General features: G+C 34.1%; 2 protein-coding genes and 1 long non-coding RNA gene across 4 annotated transcripts; 1 reads left to right on the top strand and 2 right to left on the bottom strand.

Moving 5' to 3' along the window:
- Positions 1-4,646: 4,646 nt before the first annotated feature.
- On the bottom strand, positions 4,647-5,471 carry LOC140791299 (uncharacterized). The gene is made up of 3 exons (XR_012109555.1): positions 5,415-5,471; positions 5,272-5,341; positions 4,647-4,706 (listed from the first exon to the last, which is right to left on the bottom strand). It is a non-coding gene; the product is annotated as an uncharacterized lncRNA (long non-coding RNA).
- Positions 5,472-11,916: 6,445 nt separating this feature from the next.
- LOC140791291 (probable calcium-binding protein CML27) lies at positions 11,917-12,958 on the bottom strand. The gene has a single exon (XM_073141782.1). It carries the CDS (start codon positions 12,703-12,705, stop codon positions 12,133-12,135), a length of 573 nt encoding a protein of 190 aa, XP_072997883.1. The 5' UTR covers positions 12,706-12,958; the 3' UTR covers positions 11,917-12,132.
- A 4,113-nt stretch (positions 12,959-17,071) lies between these two features.
- On the top strand, positions 17,072-19,884 carry LOC140790239 (uncharacterized). Of its 2 annotated transcripts, XM_073140226.1 has the most exons (3): positions 17,072-17,212; positions 19,412-19,658; positions 19,747-19,884. In XM_073140226.1, exon 2 carries the CDS (start codon positions 19,414-19,416, stop codon positions 19,648-19,650), a length of 237 nt encoding a protein of 78 aa, XP_072996327.1. In that variant the 5' UTR covers positions 17,072-17,212; positions 19,412-19,413; the 3' UTR covers positions 19,651-19,658; positions 19,747-19,884. The 2 variants fall into 2 exon arrangements, with proteins under 2 accessions (XP_072996327.1, XP_072996326.1); XM_073140225.1 differs by lacking the exon at positions 17,072-17,212 and having other exon boundaries at positions 19,247-19,658.
- The last annotated feature ends 1,299 nt before the right edge of the window (positions 19,885-21,183 follow it).

Below are 21,183 nucleotides of genomic sequence, written 5' to 3'. Positions count from 1 at the left end.
TAAAATTAATTCAGTTAAAATATAAAGGTTTATTAGGTTTAGAATTACTTTTCTTTATTTTTGATTACATAACTAGGTTTATAATATAGATACGATTCAAATATTATAATTCTATTATTATTATAAAATGTTAGTTATAACATAAGGAGAAGAGTCATGTTTCCTTTTATATGAGAGTATTTCTAAATATATAATTATAAAATAAAATAAAATAAAAGCCTAAATAAGTATAGACAAGGTCTAATTATAATTAATTTTATAATTCATACACTATCTTGATTAATTAGGGACAATGCAGTCTTTACTCGATAAAATAATAAATAAATAACTAAATAAGCTTAGTATTTTATTTGTTGCAGAATAATCATAAAATTAATAGAAATACTTAAAATATATATGATGAGGGTATTAGAATATAAATCTAATAATTATAATTTACAAATATATCTATTAATCTAATAGATATATAAATAAATAAATATAAGTATTACCTATATTTATATCTAATTAATCATTAATTATAAAATTATCATTAATAAAATTATATTAAAGAATATATAATATTATTAAAATAGTTAATGTCTAAATAATCTATTTGCATTAATTAAGAAGAAAAATACCTAAATAAATAACATAAATAAAATAATTAATTAATTAATTAATTAAATCTGCCATAAGTGTTGGGCTCAGCCCAGCACTGTGCAGAGAAGAAAAAAGAAGAAGTAGAAGCCGAGGAGGAAGAAGAAAAAGAAGAAGAAGAAGAAAAAGAAGAAGAAGAAGGAGGAGGAGGAGGAGGAGGAGGAGGAGGAGGAGGAGGAGGAGGAGGAGGAGGAGGAGAAGAAGAAGAAGAAGGGAGGAGAAGGAGAAGAAGAAGAGGGGGAGGGGAGTTGAGGGAAAAGAAAGGAAGAAGAAATAGAAATAAGAAATAAGAAGAAGAAGAAGAAGAAGAAGAAGAAGAGAAGAGGAAGAGAAGAAAGAGAGAAGGTGAGGGAGGAGCTTACGAACCCGGGTCGGCCTCTCGCCGGCGGCTCGACTCCGACGAGCTAGGGCAAGAGAGAGAGAGAGAGAGAGAGAGAGAGAGAGAGAGAGCGGGAGAGAGAGCTTCTCACTGGTGGCGGCGGCTTCGAGAAGGTGGCGGCGGGCTGATGTCGGCGACGAGGAGTGCGAAAGATAGTGGAGAGAGAGTGGAGTGAGAGAGAGAGACCGAGAGAGATAAATAGAGAGAGAGAGATTTAAAGAGAGAGAGGAGGCAGTGGAGATGATGGAGGGGGTTGCGGCGGTGCCGGGGCCCGCCGCGGAGCGGTAGCCGTAGCGTGCACGTGGCGTCCCCACCACGCAAGCTGCATGCGCAGCTTGCATGGGCACGAGGCCAGTCACAATTAAGTAGAAATATGACTTAGTTGAGGGTATTTTTAAAATGACTAAATGATGTGATCCATGTCATATTGGATCACATCATGGGGACATTGGGCTCAATAGATTGAGTCTAGTTATCTTATTTACTTAGTTAGAGCCTTAGTCGGTTAAGATTTTATTTAATTAGCTAAATTTAACTCTGCGCAGTTTTGAGAAAATATTCTCAAAATATTCTGTAGATATCTGAATAATATCAAATCAGTTCGATGAGATCTCATCTAGAACTTTGGTATTCATGACTTATCTAAATTCAGAATCTATCTATGGCAAAACGAAGGGTTAATCCGAGAAGATAAGAAATAGTGGTTTAGTTAAATTTGTTTAAAACTTTTTGATTTAATCTCTATAAATATGGACTTACGGCTTTATATATTAGGCATGCTTGGAATGAAAGATTAATTAACTTTTGCCTGGCATCTCTCTCAACTAGCCCACTAGCCTCTACATCTCTCTACTCTTCCTTTACCAACAAGCGTCACCTCTTCCATTAGCACAGTCTCATCTAGCTTCTAATCTCCTTCTTCTGCCGATCCCCCTAGTCCCCTAGGGCAGGCCTACTTTTCTCCCTTCGTCTCTCTATCTTAATTGTATTTTTATCTTTAACCACTAATACAGTTGTAGGCCAATCATAGCCTTCAATCATTTATAACATCCACATCCACAAACCATCACCACCATCATCCCTACCGGTGCCACCCCATAATTGCTGGCCTACCACCACCATATCTCACCTAGGAAAATCCGTGCCTCCACCCACAGATCTCAACATGCAGACTTGAATTTCAACCGCGAATCAGATCAAGCTGGTTCGTAACATAAAATGATTAAAATGCTCATACTAAAATGACTACAATGACTAAAATGACATGGAAATATGGCTTAGTTGAGGGTACTTTAAAATTAAAACCATATTCTTAAAATAACTAAAATACTTTTATTTCTAAAATGACTAAAATACCCGTAATATAACTTAGTTAACGGTATTTTTGTATTTTTTATTAATATAGTTAACTTAATTTAGTTAAGTTTAACAGATCGAACAATAGAGTATTTTTTACATATATTTGCTAAATTATACACCTCGATTAGCAAATAATAAAATTTTAAGTTGTAACTATAATTTTGTTAAAAGACAAGTATATACAAATTTATATATTTATTCATTATTTACACACACAAAAAAATTGTACTATAATATTGTGTAAAATATTTAGCTAATTTTAATCCAATTATTCAAGGGCAGAGTAGAGCTTTTTTGAATTTAAAATTAGATTTTAATTGTGATTAGTTATAAATAAATATTTTTCTGGAGAACCAGTTATTTAAAGCATAAAAAAAGCAACGATTCTAACTAGAGATCAATTAGAGTATCATAGTTGTGGTATCTAAACTTAAAAATTTTAATCCACTTTTTCAGCATAATGTTGCATAATTTTGTGTTAAAGTATCCATTTTGATAGTACAATGTTTTTGGAAAGATCTCAAATAAAAGCATTGAAATAATTTCTTCCTACCTTAAAATCAATAAAGATATTTCATGGGAGTAATTTATTATTCGCTCTCCTTAAAAGAGTTTTATATACGAAAAAATAGTTTTTCAAATATATTGATATATTGATAAATAAATCGTATTCTTAGAAAGCGATGCATAATTCGCTTTTGATACGAGTGATTAATTAATTATTTATTTTCTTGATAGCGTTTTTATGTAGAAAATAATGATTTTGTAGTATATTTTATGTTGATAAATCTATTAAAAATTATTGTTTAAGATTAAGCTGATTAAAATAAAAATATTTTTGTACATGAATAGTTTGAAAAGAATAATAATTTGGTAAAAAGATTTTCTGGGTAGCAATATTTGGTCAAAACTTCCATCTTAAAGGCTTAAACAAAGACATTAGCATGGTTTCTAATTCATATATTCTAGCCACCAAACATATTAATATGAGAAATTAAAGGAAAAAAAACTTTGTATTATGGACTTTTTGTAATAAAAAAAGAGAGAAAATTATCAATCCTAATCTCACAAACTATATATTAGACAGCGAGATTATTCTTCTCTAATAGATTGGATAATTGAGTTTAACTGCACTAAAAAAATTAAATTACAAAGAGTTCAATGAATATAGCAATCAAATAAAAATTTATTAAATATCAATCTCAACATAGAATTCAAATGTATCTTATTATTTTTGTTTTCTAGAAGAACCCTACTTTTTATATAAAAAAATATATTCAATTAAGGTACTCCACATTATCTGTACATCTGTGAAGAAGAGCCCTTGTTTTCATCTCAAAGGGTCATTCACTCATTCCAAGTTCAAGCAACTTCCACTTAAATCTACGTTTACCCAAGTCGTCGATGTTGATGAGGGCCCCGTTTATTCCTCACCAAACATTATTATCCTATATTTAGTTGCAGGTTTTAGAATAAGTATTTGTATATATATTATTCTCGAATGAGATCTTTATTTTAAGAATAATTATTTATATGTTTACTTGTATTCTTGATTCAATAATTAATTTTAATATGATATAGAATGTGTTAAATTTTGTTAAATTTTGTTTGATTAATATAAAATAGATTGATGAGATAGATGAAGGATAGATTAATAATTATATTAGTATGTGATATACGATATAACTTTAATAAATAATATTTATATTTTAGAATAGAGTTATTATGATATTTTGCTATTATCTTAAATAAAGGGTTGAATTAGAAAATAAGATTAAAAAAATGTTTCTATCTCATCAGTCTTTAAGAGGATAAGAAAACAGGGATAGTGAATACAAGTGGTTAAGGCTAGATAAATGTTCATCATACTATCAGAGACTTACATATCCATACAGTAGCTAAGGTGTCACTCCTTGGATTTTAGCCTATAAAATATTAAAATGACTGTATGATAATGAATATAAGCTACTTGAATGAAAAGAAAAGGTAAGCTAATATATAAGAATTACTTATAACATGACTCTGATAATTAATAGAATTCATCTACAAAAGGTTTCCTAGCTCATTGGTTGTAACTAGCCACACACCCAAAACTCACTGCAGCTGAAGTTAACATTGCAGCAAACTACAGGAGAGTGAACCAAGAGATGCAGTTATTCTTCTCATTCCTGCTTCTTTGCATAAGTGCCCCTTGGGATCTTCTGAAGTATTTTCTCATCAAGAGCTGCATAGTGCCTGTTGATTTCAGCCATGGCATTATCAGCAACAGCGTCGACATCAGCCTCGTATTTCTCGTAGAGTGCAGGGACAGTGTAAGCAATTACGAAAACTGCAAGGTAAGAATTTAGCATCTTTAATTTGTTTCTGAATGTATAAGAGCTTTAACACAGGCAACATGTAGCTGATAAGTGTCATATAATGAGAGTTAAAGACTGTTTGCACTTCTAAGAAATTCAGTGTATTTTGATGGAAGGAATCTCATTGATCCTTGTTGACAGCATTGTATTTGTCAGACTAGAATTTAACAAGTATGAGTTCTTCACGCCTAGAAAGCCAAACATCTATTTGCAATGCTCACAAACTGCAACACTGGCAGGTTGATATCTCTTCCTCCTTAACAATTGCTTCAGAAAAGAATAAGTTTCATCTGCTACAAAAGTTTCAGCTAGAACATCACCAGATGGGTGATGAGTGCTAACACCGCTTGCTAGATTCTAATTTAGAGGTGTTCAGTCACATCAAAACGAATCACTAAAGTGATAAGAGTGGCTTCATGAGAAGAAAGGCCACTTTCACAAAAAAAAAAAGGAAAAAAAACATAGAGAATAAAGTTACTGATTGAAAAGAATAATTTTAAGAAAACATGGTTAATAACAAAGTCAAAAGGTACTGACCAAGATACGAGAACGTCAGTAAAGTGAAGTAGCTACTGATCACCGAAAGAATCAAGAGACCCGCAATGATCTGCAACATAAGCTTACCTTTCTAATATTCCAAAGACAAACAAACATAAAAGAAATGATAAGCGCCACTTTACCACCAACAATTTCTTCAGATCATTCCCAGAAGCAACGTATTGGAAATTTGCAAAAGCTTGGTTAATTCCATTTCGTATGGTTTGAGCTATTTGCATATACGAGTTCTCTGGCAAAATAACCTCTGGAAACTCTGGAGGAGACCTGAATCACACAATCGATCATTATTCGAGATAGTCTCTAAAAGAACAATATTGACAACTTTAAGCTTGAAAATAGCACATAAGAGTAGCTCTCACTTGTTAACCAATGATGCTGCATTGGACCAAAGAAAAGATGCAGCGAGTAAGAATATGAGAGAATGACAAACGAATGTTAGAAAGGGATACTCCATCCATTCAAAGAGAAGCCAGACAGCCGTCACTCCAGCAAGTATGCTGCCTGATATCTGATTGTTCCTCCACAATATAATATCAGCAGCTGCAATAGATTCAAAAGAAATTCTTACAACTATCACAAATAACAAATGCTCATACTTAGCAACTCTGCGTTAGAACTTGGAAAAGGTTGACATTTTTCAATCCAATTTTCTAGCCATTAACCGACATTGCAAAATGCCAACTACAAGCTGAACAGAGACAAATGCTCTCGAGTATTTGCATGGGGATTAGCCTTCACAAATCCTAAATTCAATGGCTACAGCATTGCCAAACTTGCTTTCCAAACGTATATATATGAGTTAAGACTAAAAACTTTTATAGTAGAACTTTATCTAATCTTTGATTGTGCTTTGCAATTATAAAACACATACCTCAAATATAGATATGAAAATACTCGGGTCATTTGTTAGAAATAAGCAAACTGAGTTTCGGTTTTGTAGCATCGCCTATTTATTGTTGTAGCTTGTAAAACTACCCAAAACATTTTAGTATTCAGAAAATGCATAGAAAGTAAATAAGAAATCAGTACAAACAAATAATCGAAATATTTTCAATGTTTAAAACCATGTTAAAAAGATCCCCTCTCTTTATATATTTACTGAAACTAAAATACAAAAAAAGAAAGAATGGGAAACAAGGTGGCCTTTGCTTCGGGTTCAAGAAGATTTCTTGAACTTGTTAGAAAACACTAACCATATTTAGTAACTTTACTGTTCTTATTATAGCACCATAATAATACCATGTCACAAATTAACTAATCATACTTCTCAAATTATCAAAAGATCTTTGCTGGGACAACAGTCTGAATAACTATTGAGATAAAAATAATTTGAAACTAAAAATATAAAAAAATTAGTGGTAGGAATTAGCATAATTGTGAGGGTGAAACTATAACACATGATGACGATAATTTAGAAATTAAAAAATATTACTTTGAATAAACTCAAATATTTTTTTCTAGATTTTTATATGATACAATGAGTTGAGTCAAAAATAACCAAAGTGTTAAATAAGTATTTCTTTTATAAAAAGTAGAGTTCTTTTAGTTGTTGAATAAGAGATGATAATGCTGGGTTCAAATCATAATATACTTATGGATCCTAGTTTCGATTGATTCCAAGATGGATTGGCCAAAACGGATCGGGATCAACTATAGGATCCCGATTCTAATCTGAAACTAGACATGATCATTTGGTTCGACCCGTCCGAACCCAGCTCGAACCCGCCCGATTTTAATCGAGCTAAGTCCGGCTTGAGCCCGATTTAGGCTTGATCCGACCTAAGCCCAAGATGGTAGTAGGCGGCATGGTCTAAGCCTTTGCCGTTTGGCCTAGATCGAAAGTCTGATCCACTACTTTAATCTATGGCCCAACCCACAATGCATGCATATTCCTATAATTATTTTAGTCCTACATTAAATATTTAGTAAACTATATATCAATATATAAGCATATTTCGATGAAAAATAATTTAAATATCTTCATATAAGCCCATTAAACTCTACCAAATAAGATATAATTTTTTTTATATGTAACCTATTATGTTAAACTCAAAATATCCAACTCAAATCTAATATCTAATGGGCTAGTGGGCAGTAATGAGCTAGAATATTCTAGCCTGCCCGAATTTGGCCCGCCAGATGATCACATCTATCTGAAATTAGGCACAAACTGGTTTTGGTCTGCGATCAATCAATTTCGGCCTTATCATCCATAGCAATCAAAATTGGTTAGCATGAGTATTTTTAAAGTTTAAATAGATCTAACCTAAAGGAGCATCAACAAATGATGTCCCTCACTATCCGGTGAACTCGGCTAAGTATTTTTCTTTTTTCTTTTCTATCTTTCTCACCTACTATTTTCTCACCATTCAAAATAGTGACATTTCATTTCTATCGCATATAAATTTATCAGATCGAGCTCAAAATTTATCATGATTTTAAATGAGTAGTTCTTTTAGTCTTTAAGAATCATAATTTTCATTTCTTCTTTTTCTATCATCTTTTTATAAATATTTAAAATTTCGTATAATTAATAAATAATTGCTGATAAAAACCAAGTAAATGACAATTACATTTTCCCCCTCCGAGTAGTGTATGCACCGGCTGCGCTATCCCAAACAACATCCTCTTCGTCTCCACATTATGGGAGTGTCTCTCGTTTTCGGAATCCGATGACGACGAGGAAGACGATGACAACGACGACGATGAGCCCTCGCACTCATGAACATTCTCATCAATCTCTACCACCATCGAGCCTTCACCAATTTCTGACATTTTCCCACACGATTAACCCCAAATAATCCAACCATCAGAGAAAAGATCAAGATCCACAACCAGTGCAAGCGAATCAAAAACTAAGAATAATAAAGTAAAAAATTAGAAGTTCGGACGTACTCTTTCGAGATCAGAATCGGAAATTAGGGTTAGGGTTAAAAAAAAGAAAAAAAAACCTTCGTCTCCGACGCACTTCCACTCGAGAGTGTAACGAAACCGGCGAATGTAAGGCGAAGTCGAATGGCGGAGCGAGTATTTATAGCGGTCGCCGCAAGAATCAGGCGGTCAGGATGTTTCCTTTCGTCGATCCAACGGTGGACTACGAATGCTGCCATGAAAAGCTTTTTTGAACGGAGACGTGGCGTCGTTTGATTGGTATCTTACGATACGATACGATATGGAAAGGAATTGAAAATTACGAAGAGCGTATTGGCGTGGGTTAAGGAAATTAAAGATTTATTTCCATAGGTTTATAAGCAAATCAAACCAGTGATTTTGTTCCCCTCTTTATATAAATATTTTAAATAATTAAATTGAAATGAAGTCTTTCTATATTCGGTGCTGCAGAAAGTACACAATTAATATACTATGATGGGGTACTAATTTAAGTGAACATATCTTGCAAAAATAAATTAATTAAGTGAACATAATTAATCCAAACGGGTATACATAATTAAAGCATTAGCACGCATTTAAATATATACTTGATCGACTAGCAATATATCAGCTCAGCTCAATTTTAGCTCTCTAAGGATTTGGCGCAAGGTCCCTCCACCTCTCTCTCTCTCTCTCTCTCTCTCTCTCATGGTTATTTATTCTCTCTCTCCTAATTTTCTCCCATTTTCTCATATTTCTCGTGAAACACTTATTCTCTTGCTTCACCCTTAAGTTTCTCATCATTTGTCTTCAGCTATCTAGTTGTTCCGCTGCTCGCCATTGTCTGGCTCATTACCATTAGCAACCATCGTCTTCTTTTACCATCTATGTCTCTCATAGTTATCTCCCATATTATTAGTCATTATTATTTGTTGCGTGTGATATGTTGTGACCATGAGATTACACCACTTTTGTAGTTCGGTCACTCTTAATTTTATCCTTTTTTTTTATGTTTACTAGGTTGGTCTCTATAAAAGATTGAAAATTCTTCTCTGATCATTGAAATTTTACAAAGTTGTGTATCTTTCGGGGTAGTTGATTATTATATACGAGACATTGGAGTAAATATCTTGCTCTTTGTGGGAATGCTTATTATTATAACTAAGTGGAGGGCATGTGTCAAAGAGTCGTTGCTCTTATCTCCTTTTTAATTTGTATATCAAAAAAGAATAAAATCTTTTCAAAGGTTTTTCTAAAAAAATCTACTCAAATTCAATTCATTATTAGCATTTTTAGACAAATTTATCAAAAACAAATCTCTTTACATTATGAATTTTTTATAATTTGAACTCTACCTTATTATTTTTTTAAAGGAATAACTTTATTTAGATTCCCTAAACTATTATCATTTTCCACGTACACTCTTTAAATTTTTTATTACATATGTAAATACTCTAAATTAAGAAAAATATTCATATTTACCCCGTTGAACTCAGAAAAAAAAATCATATAGACCTTTTTTGATCTAGGGATATATATGGTAAAAAAAAAAGTTTAAAAATTATGTAGAAAATAATGATAGTTCAATGTGTCTAAATGAAATTATATACTTTTTAAATAAGAAAACCTCATAAATAAATAAAAAAACCTCTATTTTTGTTTAAAAAAATGTTCAAAAAAGCCATCTGAGTTAACTTAAACTCACATTAGCGTAACAAAACAAAAAGATTCCATTTTATTTTAAATTAATATTTTTTAAAATTTCAAATTTAACCTTCCTCATCTTACTTAAAACTCTTTCTACAAAATAAAACAGTGAGGGTAACTTTAAAATTTTAAAAGTGTTAATTTAAAAATAAAACAGAATATTTCTTTTCTGTTAGGTTAGTTTGATTTAGAGACTTTTTAAATTAGAAAAAGTGAAAAAGACAAAGTTAGTACCATAAAAGGCCCGTAATGTAGGAAGATGAGATGCTGAATTCAATTTTTTGACCAAACTATACCTTTTTTTAATTAATTTTTATTAAAATATATTATTTTTTAAACTTATTACTAAATAGTATCTAGTTTGCTATTAAGTTAAATGAATTTATATATAAAATGCTGATTATTTTAGTATTTTAGTACCGGATAAAAGTTATATAATTGCGAGCTGAGGTGAGGTAACCCTCGCTCGTCCAAGTTGGGCTCTATTTAGGGGGTGAAAACGGATCGAATAGTGATTAACCTATATCCAAATCCATATTTTTAGTCCGGATACGGATATTGGACGGATGGAAAAATTAAAAATATATCCTAATTAAACGGATACGGATAATTTTCGAATAGAGGATCGGATCTTAAACATATATTGATTAAATTTAAAAGAATTATAATATTTTATTTAGATATAATTAACATAAAAATATTAAGAGTTTTACAACTAATAATTTTTTGTATGTCAAATATGTAAAATTAGAGAAATTAATCTCTATAAATAATATATAATGTATTATTAGTAACAATATTAATATTTACTATTTAAATAAGTAAATTAAAAACTGTAAATTATTTAAAATAATATGTGGGTAAACGGATATCCGATATCCGTATTCGAATCTGAAAAATATATCCGACCCGTATCCGAATTTTTTTCATTATCCGTATCCGAATCGGGTCAGATAGCGGTCGGATCGTTTTCACCCCTAGCTTCATTACACTCCTAGTCTTGTCTAGTAAAGATGATAAGGTGCATACTTTTCATGTGGTTGCCATCTAAAAGTAAGATCTTGAAAAAGAAACGAAAGAAAGGAGATAGTGAAGCACATTTTCTTTCGAGGTCAATCTGTTTTCCATAGTGGGGATAGTATACAATAAAATGGCCTATGTTTTTTGCATGCCTAAAAAAGTTTTTTTGTGTGAGAAAATGTGTTGCTTATGTTTGGAAGAAAGAAATGGACAAAAAATTTCGATTGAAAGTGCTATTGACTAGTTACCATTGTGGTGAGCCAAGGAATTTCTCCAACTCTCTCTGCATGTAAAATGCAACAAGCATTCAAATATATCAACTCTATCTATATTGCATCTCTCTGTGGAAAAGAATGCGTTTGGAGAAAGTTGGATGACAATTTTTTGTTTGATAACTCAGCTCAATATGACACTGTTTTTATTGTGCTTAAATATTTGTTATGATACCTTCGTTAATTGTTGTTCAATCTATACCACAGCCAAATAGGACTTGCTTCTAAGACTGTTGTCGTATTTTCTTTTATCTATCTTTTGTATCAAGTTATAGTCGATATATTGAAATGAATGATATAATCAATATGAATCCAAAAAACTTTAAATAGACTCGGCTTTAAGATTATTGAACTAAAGATCATATCATGGATAAATTCATCTTATAACCTCTTTTTTTTTAATCTGAATAACTTATTTATTATATGAATTAACTTGTATAATTTATTTGAATAATTTAAAAATAACCGATTAACCCATGAATTTAATATATTAGTAATGTATTAAAATTCTAAATACCATTATTCGATTCATCTATCTCGAAAGATGATTTTATTTTAAGGGAAAAAGCCCATAAATTCCATCGCTCATCTACAGCCTAAGATCTCCACTACCAAATTACTCAAACTTTTAAACCTTAAAGATTAAAACAAAAAACAAAACAAATTGATAAATGCTCAAATTTCGAGAGTAAAGAAGTGAGTTCCAAAGTCAAACAAGCAATCCTAATCACCATCCAAATCAACGCATCACAAATTGGAAGAAGGATTCACGAATTCACTCCCTACGATTAATTCAAACACCCAGCCAATTAATCCCCAAATCGATACACGGATTCCTTCCCCCTTCCCCGGATTTATTCGGGAAGCCGGATAAATCTATCCATCAAAAGCGAAAGTTTTTATCTACGAAAAATTAACGGACGGAGAAATACAATCAGGACCGTACAAGTACACCGACGAGAAGACGAGATCACGCGCCTTTGACCGTTATGCCCTGCATCATGCACTTGAATTCGCCGAAATCCACCCGGCCGTCGCGATCCCGATCGACGGAGCAGATCATCTCCCTCACCGACGCCATGCTCCTCGCCTCCGGCAGCCCTAGCTTCCCCAGTACCGTCTGCAACTCGGCGGCGGAGATGAATCCGTCGCCGTCTTCGTCGAAAACCCTAAACGCCTCCCTCATGTCGTTCTCCTCCTCTTCCACCTTCTCCTCCTCGGGCGGAGGAGATCCGAATAGGGCGTCGCCGAGGGCGCGGTGGAGCTCCTCGAAATCATCGAAGCTGAGGCCGGCGGCGCCGGCCGGGATGTAGGCGGCCACGGTGGCGGATAGCTCGTCGCGGTCGGCGCCGAGCCCGAGGCGTTCGAGGGCGAGGGAGATCTCGTCGACGGTGATCTCGCCGTCGCCGTTGTGGTCGAAGAGGTCGAAGACGCGGTGGAGGCGGAGGGAGTTGAGGCTCTGGTTGCGGAGGCGGAAGGAGGGGGACGGCTTGTGGGACAAGCGCGGGGCGATCGTGGGCTTATTGCCCTCTATTCCCGCCATTTTTTGCGGAATAAAAAGCGGAATAGCGTGGATAAATGGCGGGGATAACGTGGGAGACTGGAATAAGAAGGGGGAACGATTTGGGCGGAGTTTTTATAGACGGAGATGGGTACGAAGGTAGTTGGATGAACGCGTCCGACGGAGATGGGAAACACTAGTCAATGGCAGGGAGCGGATTGTTCAAGGTACAGTAGCTTATAACGCTTCTTTGCTAGCTATTAGATTTAATAAAATAATTATAATTATAATTATTATTGAATTGGAGACTAGTTGGTATAAGAAAAAGGTAAATTAATTAAGGGAAATCATATTTACTGAGCAAAAAATTATTATATACTTAGGCAATCATTTTAAAATAATAAAAACGCCCCTGTTGTAATTAAAAGGAGTGGGGGAGTCTAAAGAGATAGAATGCGAGTATAATAATTATTTTATTTATAAACATATGATTAAAGTTTTATATATGCATAGCTATCTTTCCAATTTGTTTTCAAAAACTATCCAATATTAATACTAAATCTCATCAAATTAAGAAACCTTTTATTCACATATTCTTCCACAGCTGGATACATTCTATACTTCTAATTCAATTATGCCAACCATTAACCATTATATAGAGTTTCTTCTTAAGCAACAATTCACGTGTGTGCACGCGGCGGTAATCAAGCTGCTTCTTTTAGCCAGGCTTCGTCGTGGCATCCACTCTTTTATTATGTGTGTGAACGTATGATTGTATAAATCATACGTATTTTATAACTTAAATTGCACTTATTCAAATTGAATTAGAATACCTTTTTGAATATATTAATCATACGACTCTCCCTAGAGGAAAATGCCGCTTGCTTTAGAATTGCATAGAAAATCTGGAAGGCATGTTGTAGGGTCATCTTCATAGGTGAGAAACCTAACCCGGTTGCAGTATTGGTGAAACCAAACCTCCGAGAGCTCGCTAATCCCAACGACTGAAGTCTTAGCTTGCCGTTGGACCCTCAGCCAACTAAAAATGCACTGATATGCTGGACTGATGCCACTTGGGAGGGTTGTAACTTAGGGGGTATTGGTATCTTCATCTGCAGTCCGGGAAGAAGGCCAGGCTACGGCAAACGAGGCTTCTCATGACATGTGGAAGCATCTTCTACAGTGATGTGTATGCTATCGTAGATGGCATCAAAATCCTAGTAAAAGTGTGTGCAGATGTGGACAAATGGATATTTAGTGACTGCTAGGTAGTAGTAAACATGATCAGCCAAAAATCTATTCTAGGATTATACCAAATGGTTATCCCGTAACTCATCGATTAGAGTTTGTTACACTAGTCACAAAAAACAACTTGAAAGCTCATCTATTAGCTCGCCATGCTGTTCGATCAGGAACGATGGCAACTCGGGCAGGCTCAGTTCTAAATAATATATGCAACTTGTCTTCTCTATGCATGCATTAGTCTACCAACTTTCCTTCGAAGAAAGAAAGAAAAAGAAAAAAAAACCGTTGAGTATATATGATTGATGGATTATCGCACATCCAACTAAGTGCTATTTTCTTCTTAAAATATGGGGTGGCAAAAATAACGAGAGCAGGTTGATTAATTTCGCATAGTAAAAAACAGATATAGGGCCTTAAAATAGGGATTTATAACGAGTATATAATATCCTTATATAACGAGTCAATGATCAAATATAAATTCTTTTGCCTTCTTGCCTTTTAATTTCTTTGGTTGGTAATAGGGGGGTGGACCCGAAGACGTTGACGAATCGGATCGGGTGTGGAACGCGGTTTGGATCGTGGGCGCCCACCGAAGTCAAAACCAATAAAAATTCTTACGCGGTTTGGGAGAAATATCCTCTACAACCCCGAATGCATGAATTTGCTGCAGTTCAGGTACTTGGCAGCTCATGATAAGCTGTTACGTCACACACCATAATGTGGCAGCCAGTTGGAGTTTAAAATAAGACCGGTTTTAGGTCATGAAGATAACTAACAAAAAGTTTAAACCTTGTTTCCTTTCTTTTATTTTAATGCTTCTCATGAGAGATATCTTGTTACAAAATAAAATTCGTGGATTAGGATAGAGATTGTGACGTCTGAGTGTTTTTTTTTTTTTTTTTTTTTTTTTTTTTTTTGTGTGGTAAGGTTCAACCGCTTGTGTGTGTGGATAGAAGATTATAATTTTTTGGGTTGAATTATATATAGCTAGAAGATTTTTTTGCTTGTCTACTTCTTAAAACCATTTGGATTTTGTTTTAATTCTGATATGCTACATATTAATTATAGAGCTGAAAATTGAATTATTTAAACAAAAAAGATAGAGTATGAATTTGTTATGAACCGAACTAATCCGATTCGCAACGGTTCTAAAACTTAGATCCTAGCTTGATAGCCCTCCAATGGCTAGATAGATGTTAGATTTAGTTCGTGGTGTAAAAGGAGGAGAAGTTGTTATGAAAGAGGGTGGTTAGAGACCGGAAGAAGCTGACCTTGGAGGCTAAAGTCAATTCCATTAACAAAAAGATCATCCTCATACCATTATAATTAGGGTTTCCTCCACATATATATAGAGACTGATGCTAGTAACTCCTCACTAAGTTAAACAACTCCAAATAAATCATAACAAATCAATAATTAAGTTAAAACCTAACAAACTAACAAAACTAGTCTTCTTTATCTTCTCGGATTAACCCTTCGTTTTGTCAGATAGATTCCGAATTTGGAGAAGTGATGAATATCAAAGTTGTAGATCTCAAGATTGATGACCTTATTTAACTAGTTTGATATTATTTAGATATGTGTAGAATATTTTGCGAATATTTTTCTGAAACTGCGCGGAGCTGAATTTAGTTAATTAAATAAAATCATAACCTGCTAAGACTCTAACTAAACAAAATACCTAAATAAGATAATTAGACTCAATCCATTGAGTGTAATCTTTCTTTAATGTGATCCGATCTAACTCGGTTCCCATAAAAAAAAATTTACTTTTTTTAAAACAAATTAATCACTTTTTAAAGGGCCGTGAGCCGGTGACATAAGATGTAGGTACCATATTTACAAGGTGATATATGTAATCAGGAACTAAGGAGGGCCAATAAGTGAAAAGAAATTAAAAATATTTCTTAATTAACATGTTGCCATGGAATAGGAGGCCATCATAATTCGTTTAGTCGGTTGGAGAACTTTTTAATTTGACGGTTTAACTCAGAATCGAATCACGTTGATGATGTTAACTAGTGGATCATGGCCTTGAGGGCATTTGCATGTTCGCCCGTGAATGTGATTGATATGACAACCATCATCTTGTCGACCAACCACCTTTGTTTTCTTATAAAGAAAATCTATACGCTGATGATTGCTTTAAAAAAGAAATCAAAATGGAGTTTATGCCGCTGTACAGTTAACAGAGAAGCATTAAAAAGCTTGGGATAATGACGCTGCCATAAACGATTCAACCTCGTATGACCTGAATGCTAAATATAGACCGAACAAAGAATCAATCATTCCTTCCTAGGTACAGAAGTATTTAGGTTCTACTAAATTTTTTAGCTGCTTAGTCTAGACTTTAAGTCATATGCATCGCCGAATAATTTCTCTAAATCAGACGCCGTCGAGACCTGTTTCAAGCTGTTGCACTGTCGAACTGTTCCTCCAAGCTAACCGTACCGTCGAGCTATTAATCTAATCGAGTCAAGCCACTAAATTACCCATAGTCATAAGTAAAGTACCCATAATATACTTAAAAAGTGTAAAACTGTAATAAATTTTTTTACAAACCCTAAAGAAGCAAAAGCATCTTCTCTCAGTACAACAAATTCCCAACCAACAAAAGAAAGCTTAGACAAAACAAAGACACCGTAATGCCCAAGCAACAACACCGAAGTTAACGACAAATAGAGGGATGGTAGACTACGGAGGGTGATGAGCAAGGTGATGGGAGGAGGAGGAGGAAAAGGTCGGTGGTGAGCGGACGAAGGGGTGGCTAAACTTTCACCAAGGATTAGGGAAATTTAAGCACCAAGAATTAAGGTAGTTTATAGATAACATAAAATGTAGAAATGTAGAATGCTCATACATGACTCGAACTCGGGTTGGCTTTGGCTTTTATTGAACGCAATTAGGATATAAGGAAAGCAAGTCTAAATAGGTAATTTGGGTTCAAAATTATTATCAAACTGGCTCGATTATGCTTGATCTAATAGTTCAAATCTAGTACCACAATCTATCTCTTTTAAGAGTTCTTACATAAATCTTTACCCGGTTCGAGTTTAAATCAAGCCTGAATTAGCCAATTGAAGCTCAAGGTAGTTTCAACTGGAATTTCACGATTGAAATTGACTACCAATTTGAGGATCAAAAGTAAGTTCTTGAAAAAAGAGGGAGAAAAAAAAGTGGGGCTCTTTCGGACATTAGGGAAGAGATGAAGTTTAACACTTCCAAGGTTAGAAGTCGATGCGTTGGATGCAGGCGAAGGCAAGATATTGCTCCTCTTCTTTTTTTCTCTAAGAATCTAATCGAGGTACGCATCACTGACCCAGTCAACCAATTTACTAGTTCTTTAATCTATTTCAACTTAGAAGTTTCTTATGCTCCAAAATCAATTCAACTTTCAAACAAATTCATCTCGTTTTGATTCATTCGTCTCCAAGCTGAATTTTTTTCTTGGTTTCTCAGTGAAGAAACGAACTGGTCAATTATGAGAAAAGATGAAAACTTTATGCGTTAATTGAATTGAATTCGATTGGGGACCTCTAAGCTAACTTTGACTGTAACTCGCATCAAGAGATTTGATGAGAACCATGTTAGATTTAGTAGAAATTGCTTATGAAAGTCCTAAATTTTCTGATCGCTCGAGTTTTTCCTATGAATATGCCAGTATTTTTATTTTCAGTCGCGGTTGCTAATTTGAAAGATCGACCTGGCAACGTCAAAGGTGTTATCTTTCAAATTGAGGTTCTCTTTAGAATGCTTGTTAGCTGTTGCTTTCTTAGCTTGCAAAAGACCATAGGGAAGAAGAAGGTGATTAGATCTAGTGACATAAAGCTATAGGTTTCCACTTTCCGGGGGGTTAGGTAAATATAGTTTGGGGCTTTAGGATGTTTTTTAGCTGTCAACTTTCTTAGCTTGCAAGTCCACAAGGAAGAAGATGGCAATTAGATTTAATGATATGAAACTATAGGTGTCCTGGGGGTAGACTTTTCTTATAGTAATTTCCAAATGAGCTTAAAGTGATGTTTGAGTAATGCAAAAGGCATTTTCATTCTGCTAGGAGAAGGTTGTAGACAATCAGACTTGGAATGTACAAGTTACTTCAGTCTAACTCCTATTAATCATTTAGAGTCTAGGGTGGGCCTTAAGATTGAATTTGATAACATTTAGAGGCCACTTTGGTAAGGATAAGAAGGGGGATTCATCCAACAAAATGGATAACATTGCAAAATGGGAGAACCGGAGAATCTGGGAGGCTTTTGCCAAATCTTCAAGTAGCATTAATCTAGCTTTTCTCAAAACTGTGGTGCTGCTATGGGAAACAGGAGATAGAATCTAGATTGTGGTCATCACAAGATAATATATGGCTTGCTTTAGTTTTAATTTATATAACCTTTTGGTCATTCCATGTTGATACATAGTTTCTTCATCTACCACTGAAACAGAATGTGGAAGCTTAAAAATTTGTATAGGTATTAGATAATCAGAGAATTGGGAGCATTTTGGCTATTGTAGACATTGCATGATTAATATGTGATGCCAGCATTTTCTTTTTGGCTTGCTTTTCTGAGGATGCTACATGAAATGAAATGGAATCTACAACTTACCAACAATTCGTTAGCAATTTCTTACTGCTGCTCTTCACATGTATAAAATAGCAAATGCATGAACAATTTGGCATGTTAGTATAACATTGCTTAATGCTTATAAATTACAACAGATCAGCAATATATTCTGGTGGTGTTAGGAGTAAGAAGGTTGGGATGATTATATTGAGCATTGTTACAATATGCATTAAGACTTTTCCAGACTATTATCTTCATTGTGTGGCCTCAGTCCATCAACAGGATTATATGTGATTTATAAATAAATACAACCTCCTCTTGTGTAGCTGGTGTTTCTCTCTCTTTTTGTCAACATATACTTGTTATTTCCTTTTGACACCCTATATTTGATGTACTGTTTATGTGTCCTTTAAGATATTTGGCTTGGATGTCACTTCCCTTATTTGTTGGCGGATCAAGATCACATTCTTATGACTTCAGAAATTCTTCTTTAAATGGTGTGTTTATTCCCTTTGCATAGTGTACTGTCGTGTTGCAGTCTAGTTTGGAGCTTTGAATTAGGATAGTCCTCACATATTAAACTAGTTCAAGGCATATTTATTGAACAATTGAATTTTATAATGCCTATTTAGATTACCACTACTTGTCTACCTGCGGTACGATTTCCAATGCATTTTCCTAATCTACTCTTCCAGGGTACTTTATTTTTTCTATTTATTTTGTTTATTCTACTTCCTATATGTCCAAACTGTTTAACTAGGAGAAACATCTAGCAGGTAGTTACATGATCTCAATTGGTATTAGGGCACTTGCTTAACGAATCGACTTTTTAGAATCAAATTCATACAAGCATTCTGTAATCTGCTAAGTTATTGTGATTGACACTTCTGATTTGAACAAGATCAGCTGTTACTGTAATGAAATAATGGAGGAATATCATGCAGGAATGGGCTTGTGGACATTGCTTGAAGGAATACTACTTCTTGCGAATGCTTTGGCAATATTAAATGAAGACCGATTTCTTGCTCCCAGGGGATGGAGTTTCTCTGAAGCTTCAGGAAATGGCCAAACAAAATCACTGAAAGGCCAATTCATTGGGCTTATTTATGCCACACAGTATCTGAGGGTGCCATTGATAGTTCTCAATGCTATTATTATTGTTGTGAAGCTGATTTCAGGCTGACTTGAGAGGTATGCACTCTTGAGCTTGAAGTTTTTACTATTCATTTGATTTTGTCACAGAATAAGAATTACTAATTTATTTACTCAATCGTTCTAGGAAATGCAACGATTACGAGGAGTGGATCTGCTTGCCATTGTGATGGGATATGCAAAGATAATTGTGGCATCTCTGTTAATATGGGAAGATTATTCAGGGAATATCTTATTTTGATTCATATATTTTTGTGTAGGAATCTTTTTTTTTAGGTTGTTTTCAAGATATCGCTTAGCGTTCAGACATCTTGGAAACAGAAGGAACTGTTAAACCTTTTCTCTATGTTAAGGTGAAAGAGCATTTGGGAGAATCGATTTAAGATAAATGCTGCCACTTTGTTGTCTTGAGTCACAAATTCAGGTTATTGTTGGGTATTGGAAATATACTCGAAAACTGCTACAAGTTGTTGTGAAAACTTGGTTGCTATTTCAAGATGTAAAATGATGTACATATCAGCTCAAGTAGTTTTCTTTTCCATATGTTGATTAAACTTTGGTGCTATCTTCTTCTTTATGAGATCTACTCCAAATTCAGGTTTCACTATCAATCTGAGAGCAGGAGTGTGATTATACTTTGGTGACAGTGAATTGAAACTTTGACAGGATGCACGGCAGAACTATCTTTTTCCCAACCATGCTGAAATTTTGCCTGATGCTAGTCCAGAGTCCCCGGCCGACGGCAAGTACATGTGTGGAAGCTGACAAGCTCCAGTGACTCCGTTGGCGAACCTGTGGCCTTCGACGTCTACCGACTTTTCACGGCTCGAGCTCAAACTGGGCTGGCGTTAGAATTCCATGAAACTGAGGTTGAACACCATACTGAGGCTTGAAATTAATTTTGAGCTGAACTTGATCATACATAGGCCCAATCAAGCTCGGTCAGTTTGCAACCATAAACTTAAGCTCCTCTGATCATCTCAGAGATCAATCTTGGCTTAGAAATTCTTTATTTACTATAGAAATGAGTCTAACTAGTTGTGCCAAGTAAAACAAATAGAAAAGTGACTGCATGATCGAAATCATGTTTGATTTTTCATACAAATGACCCAAAAGAGCATTATATACTTTGCTTTTAGTATCCATGACGCTCTATTTTATGACCTTTAGTTACTTTAGCTCTGCGTATAATTTCATTTGTATCACTTTATCCTATTCAACATATTTGACTAATTTATAAGTTAAATTTAAAGATAGTTATTAGAGATAATTGGTTAAGCTTTTGAATGTATTTAAAATAATATCTATTAAATTTCAAATTATAACAATATAATAAAAATATACATATATTTAGTATATTTAACAAATCCTTATTATTTGAAATTTTATTAGTATTATTTTAGATGTATTAAAATTTTTATCTAATTATATAGAAATTTATTTTTAATGAATATAACTAACTGCAACTGGTGAAGTTGCTCAAATAAAACTACATAGGGTGTAATTTCTCATTAATAATATAGTTTCCTAAAGACAGTCTATTTTTCCTCAAAACTAACGGCAG

Source organism: Typha latifolia, chromosome 6 (genome assembly GCF_019914945.1).
Source record: "Typha latifolia isolate L0001 chromosome 6, TyphaL0001v2, whole genome shotgun sequence".
Lineage (NCBI taxonomy): Eukaryota > Viridiplantae > Streptophyta > Magnoliopsida > Poales > Typhaceae > Typha > Typha latifolia.
The sequence above is the reverse complement of the archived record's forward strand: the minus strand, read 5'-3'. Positions and strand labels throughout refer to the sequence as shown.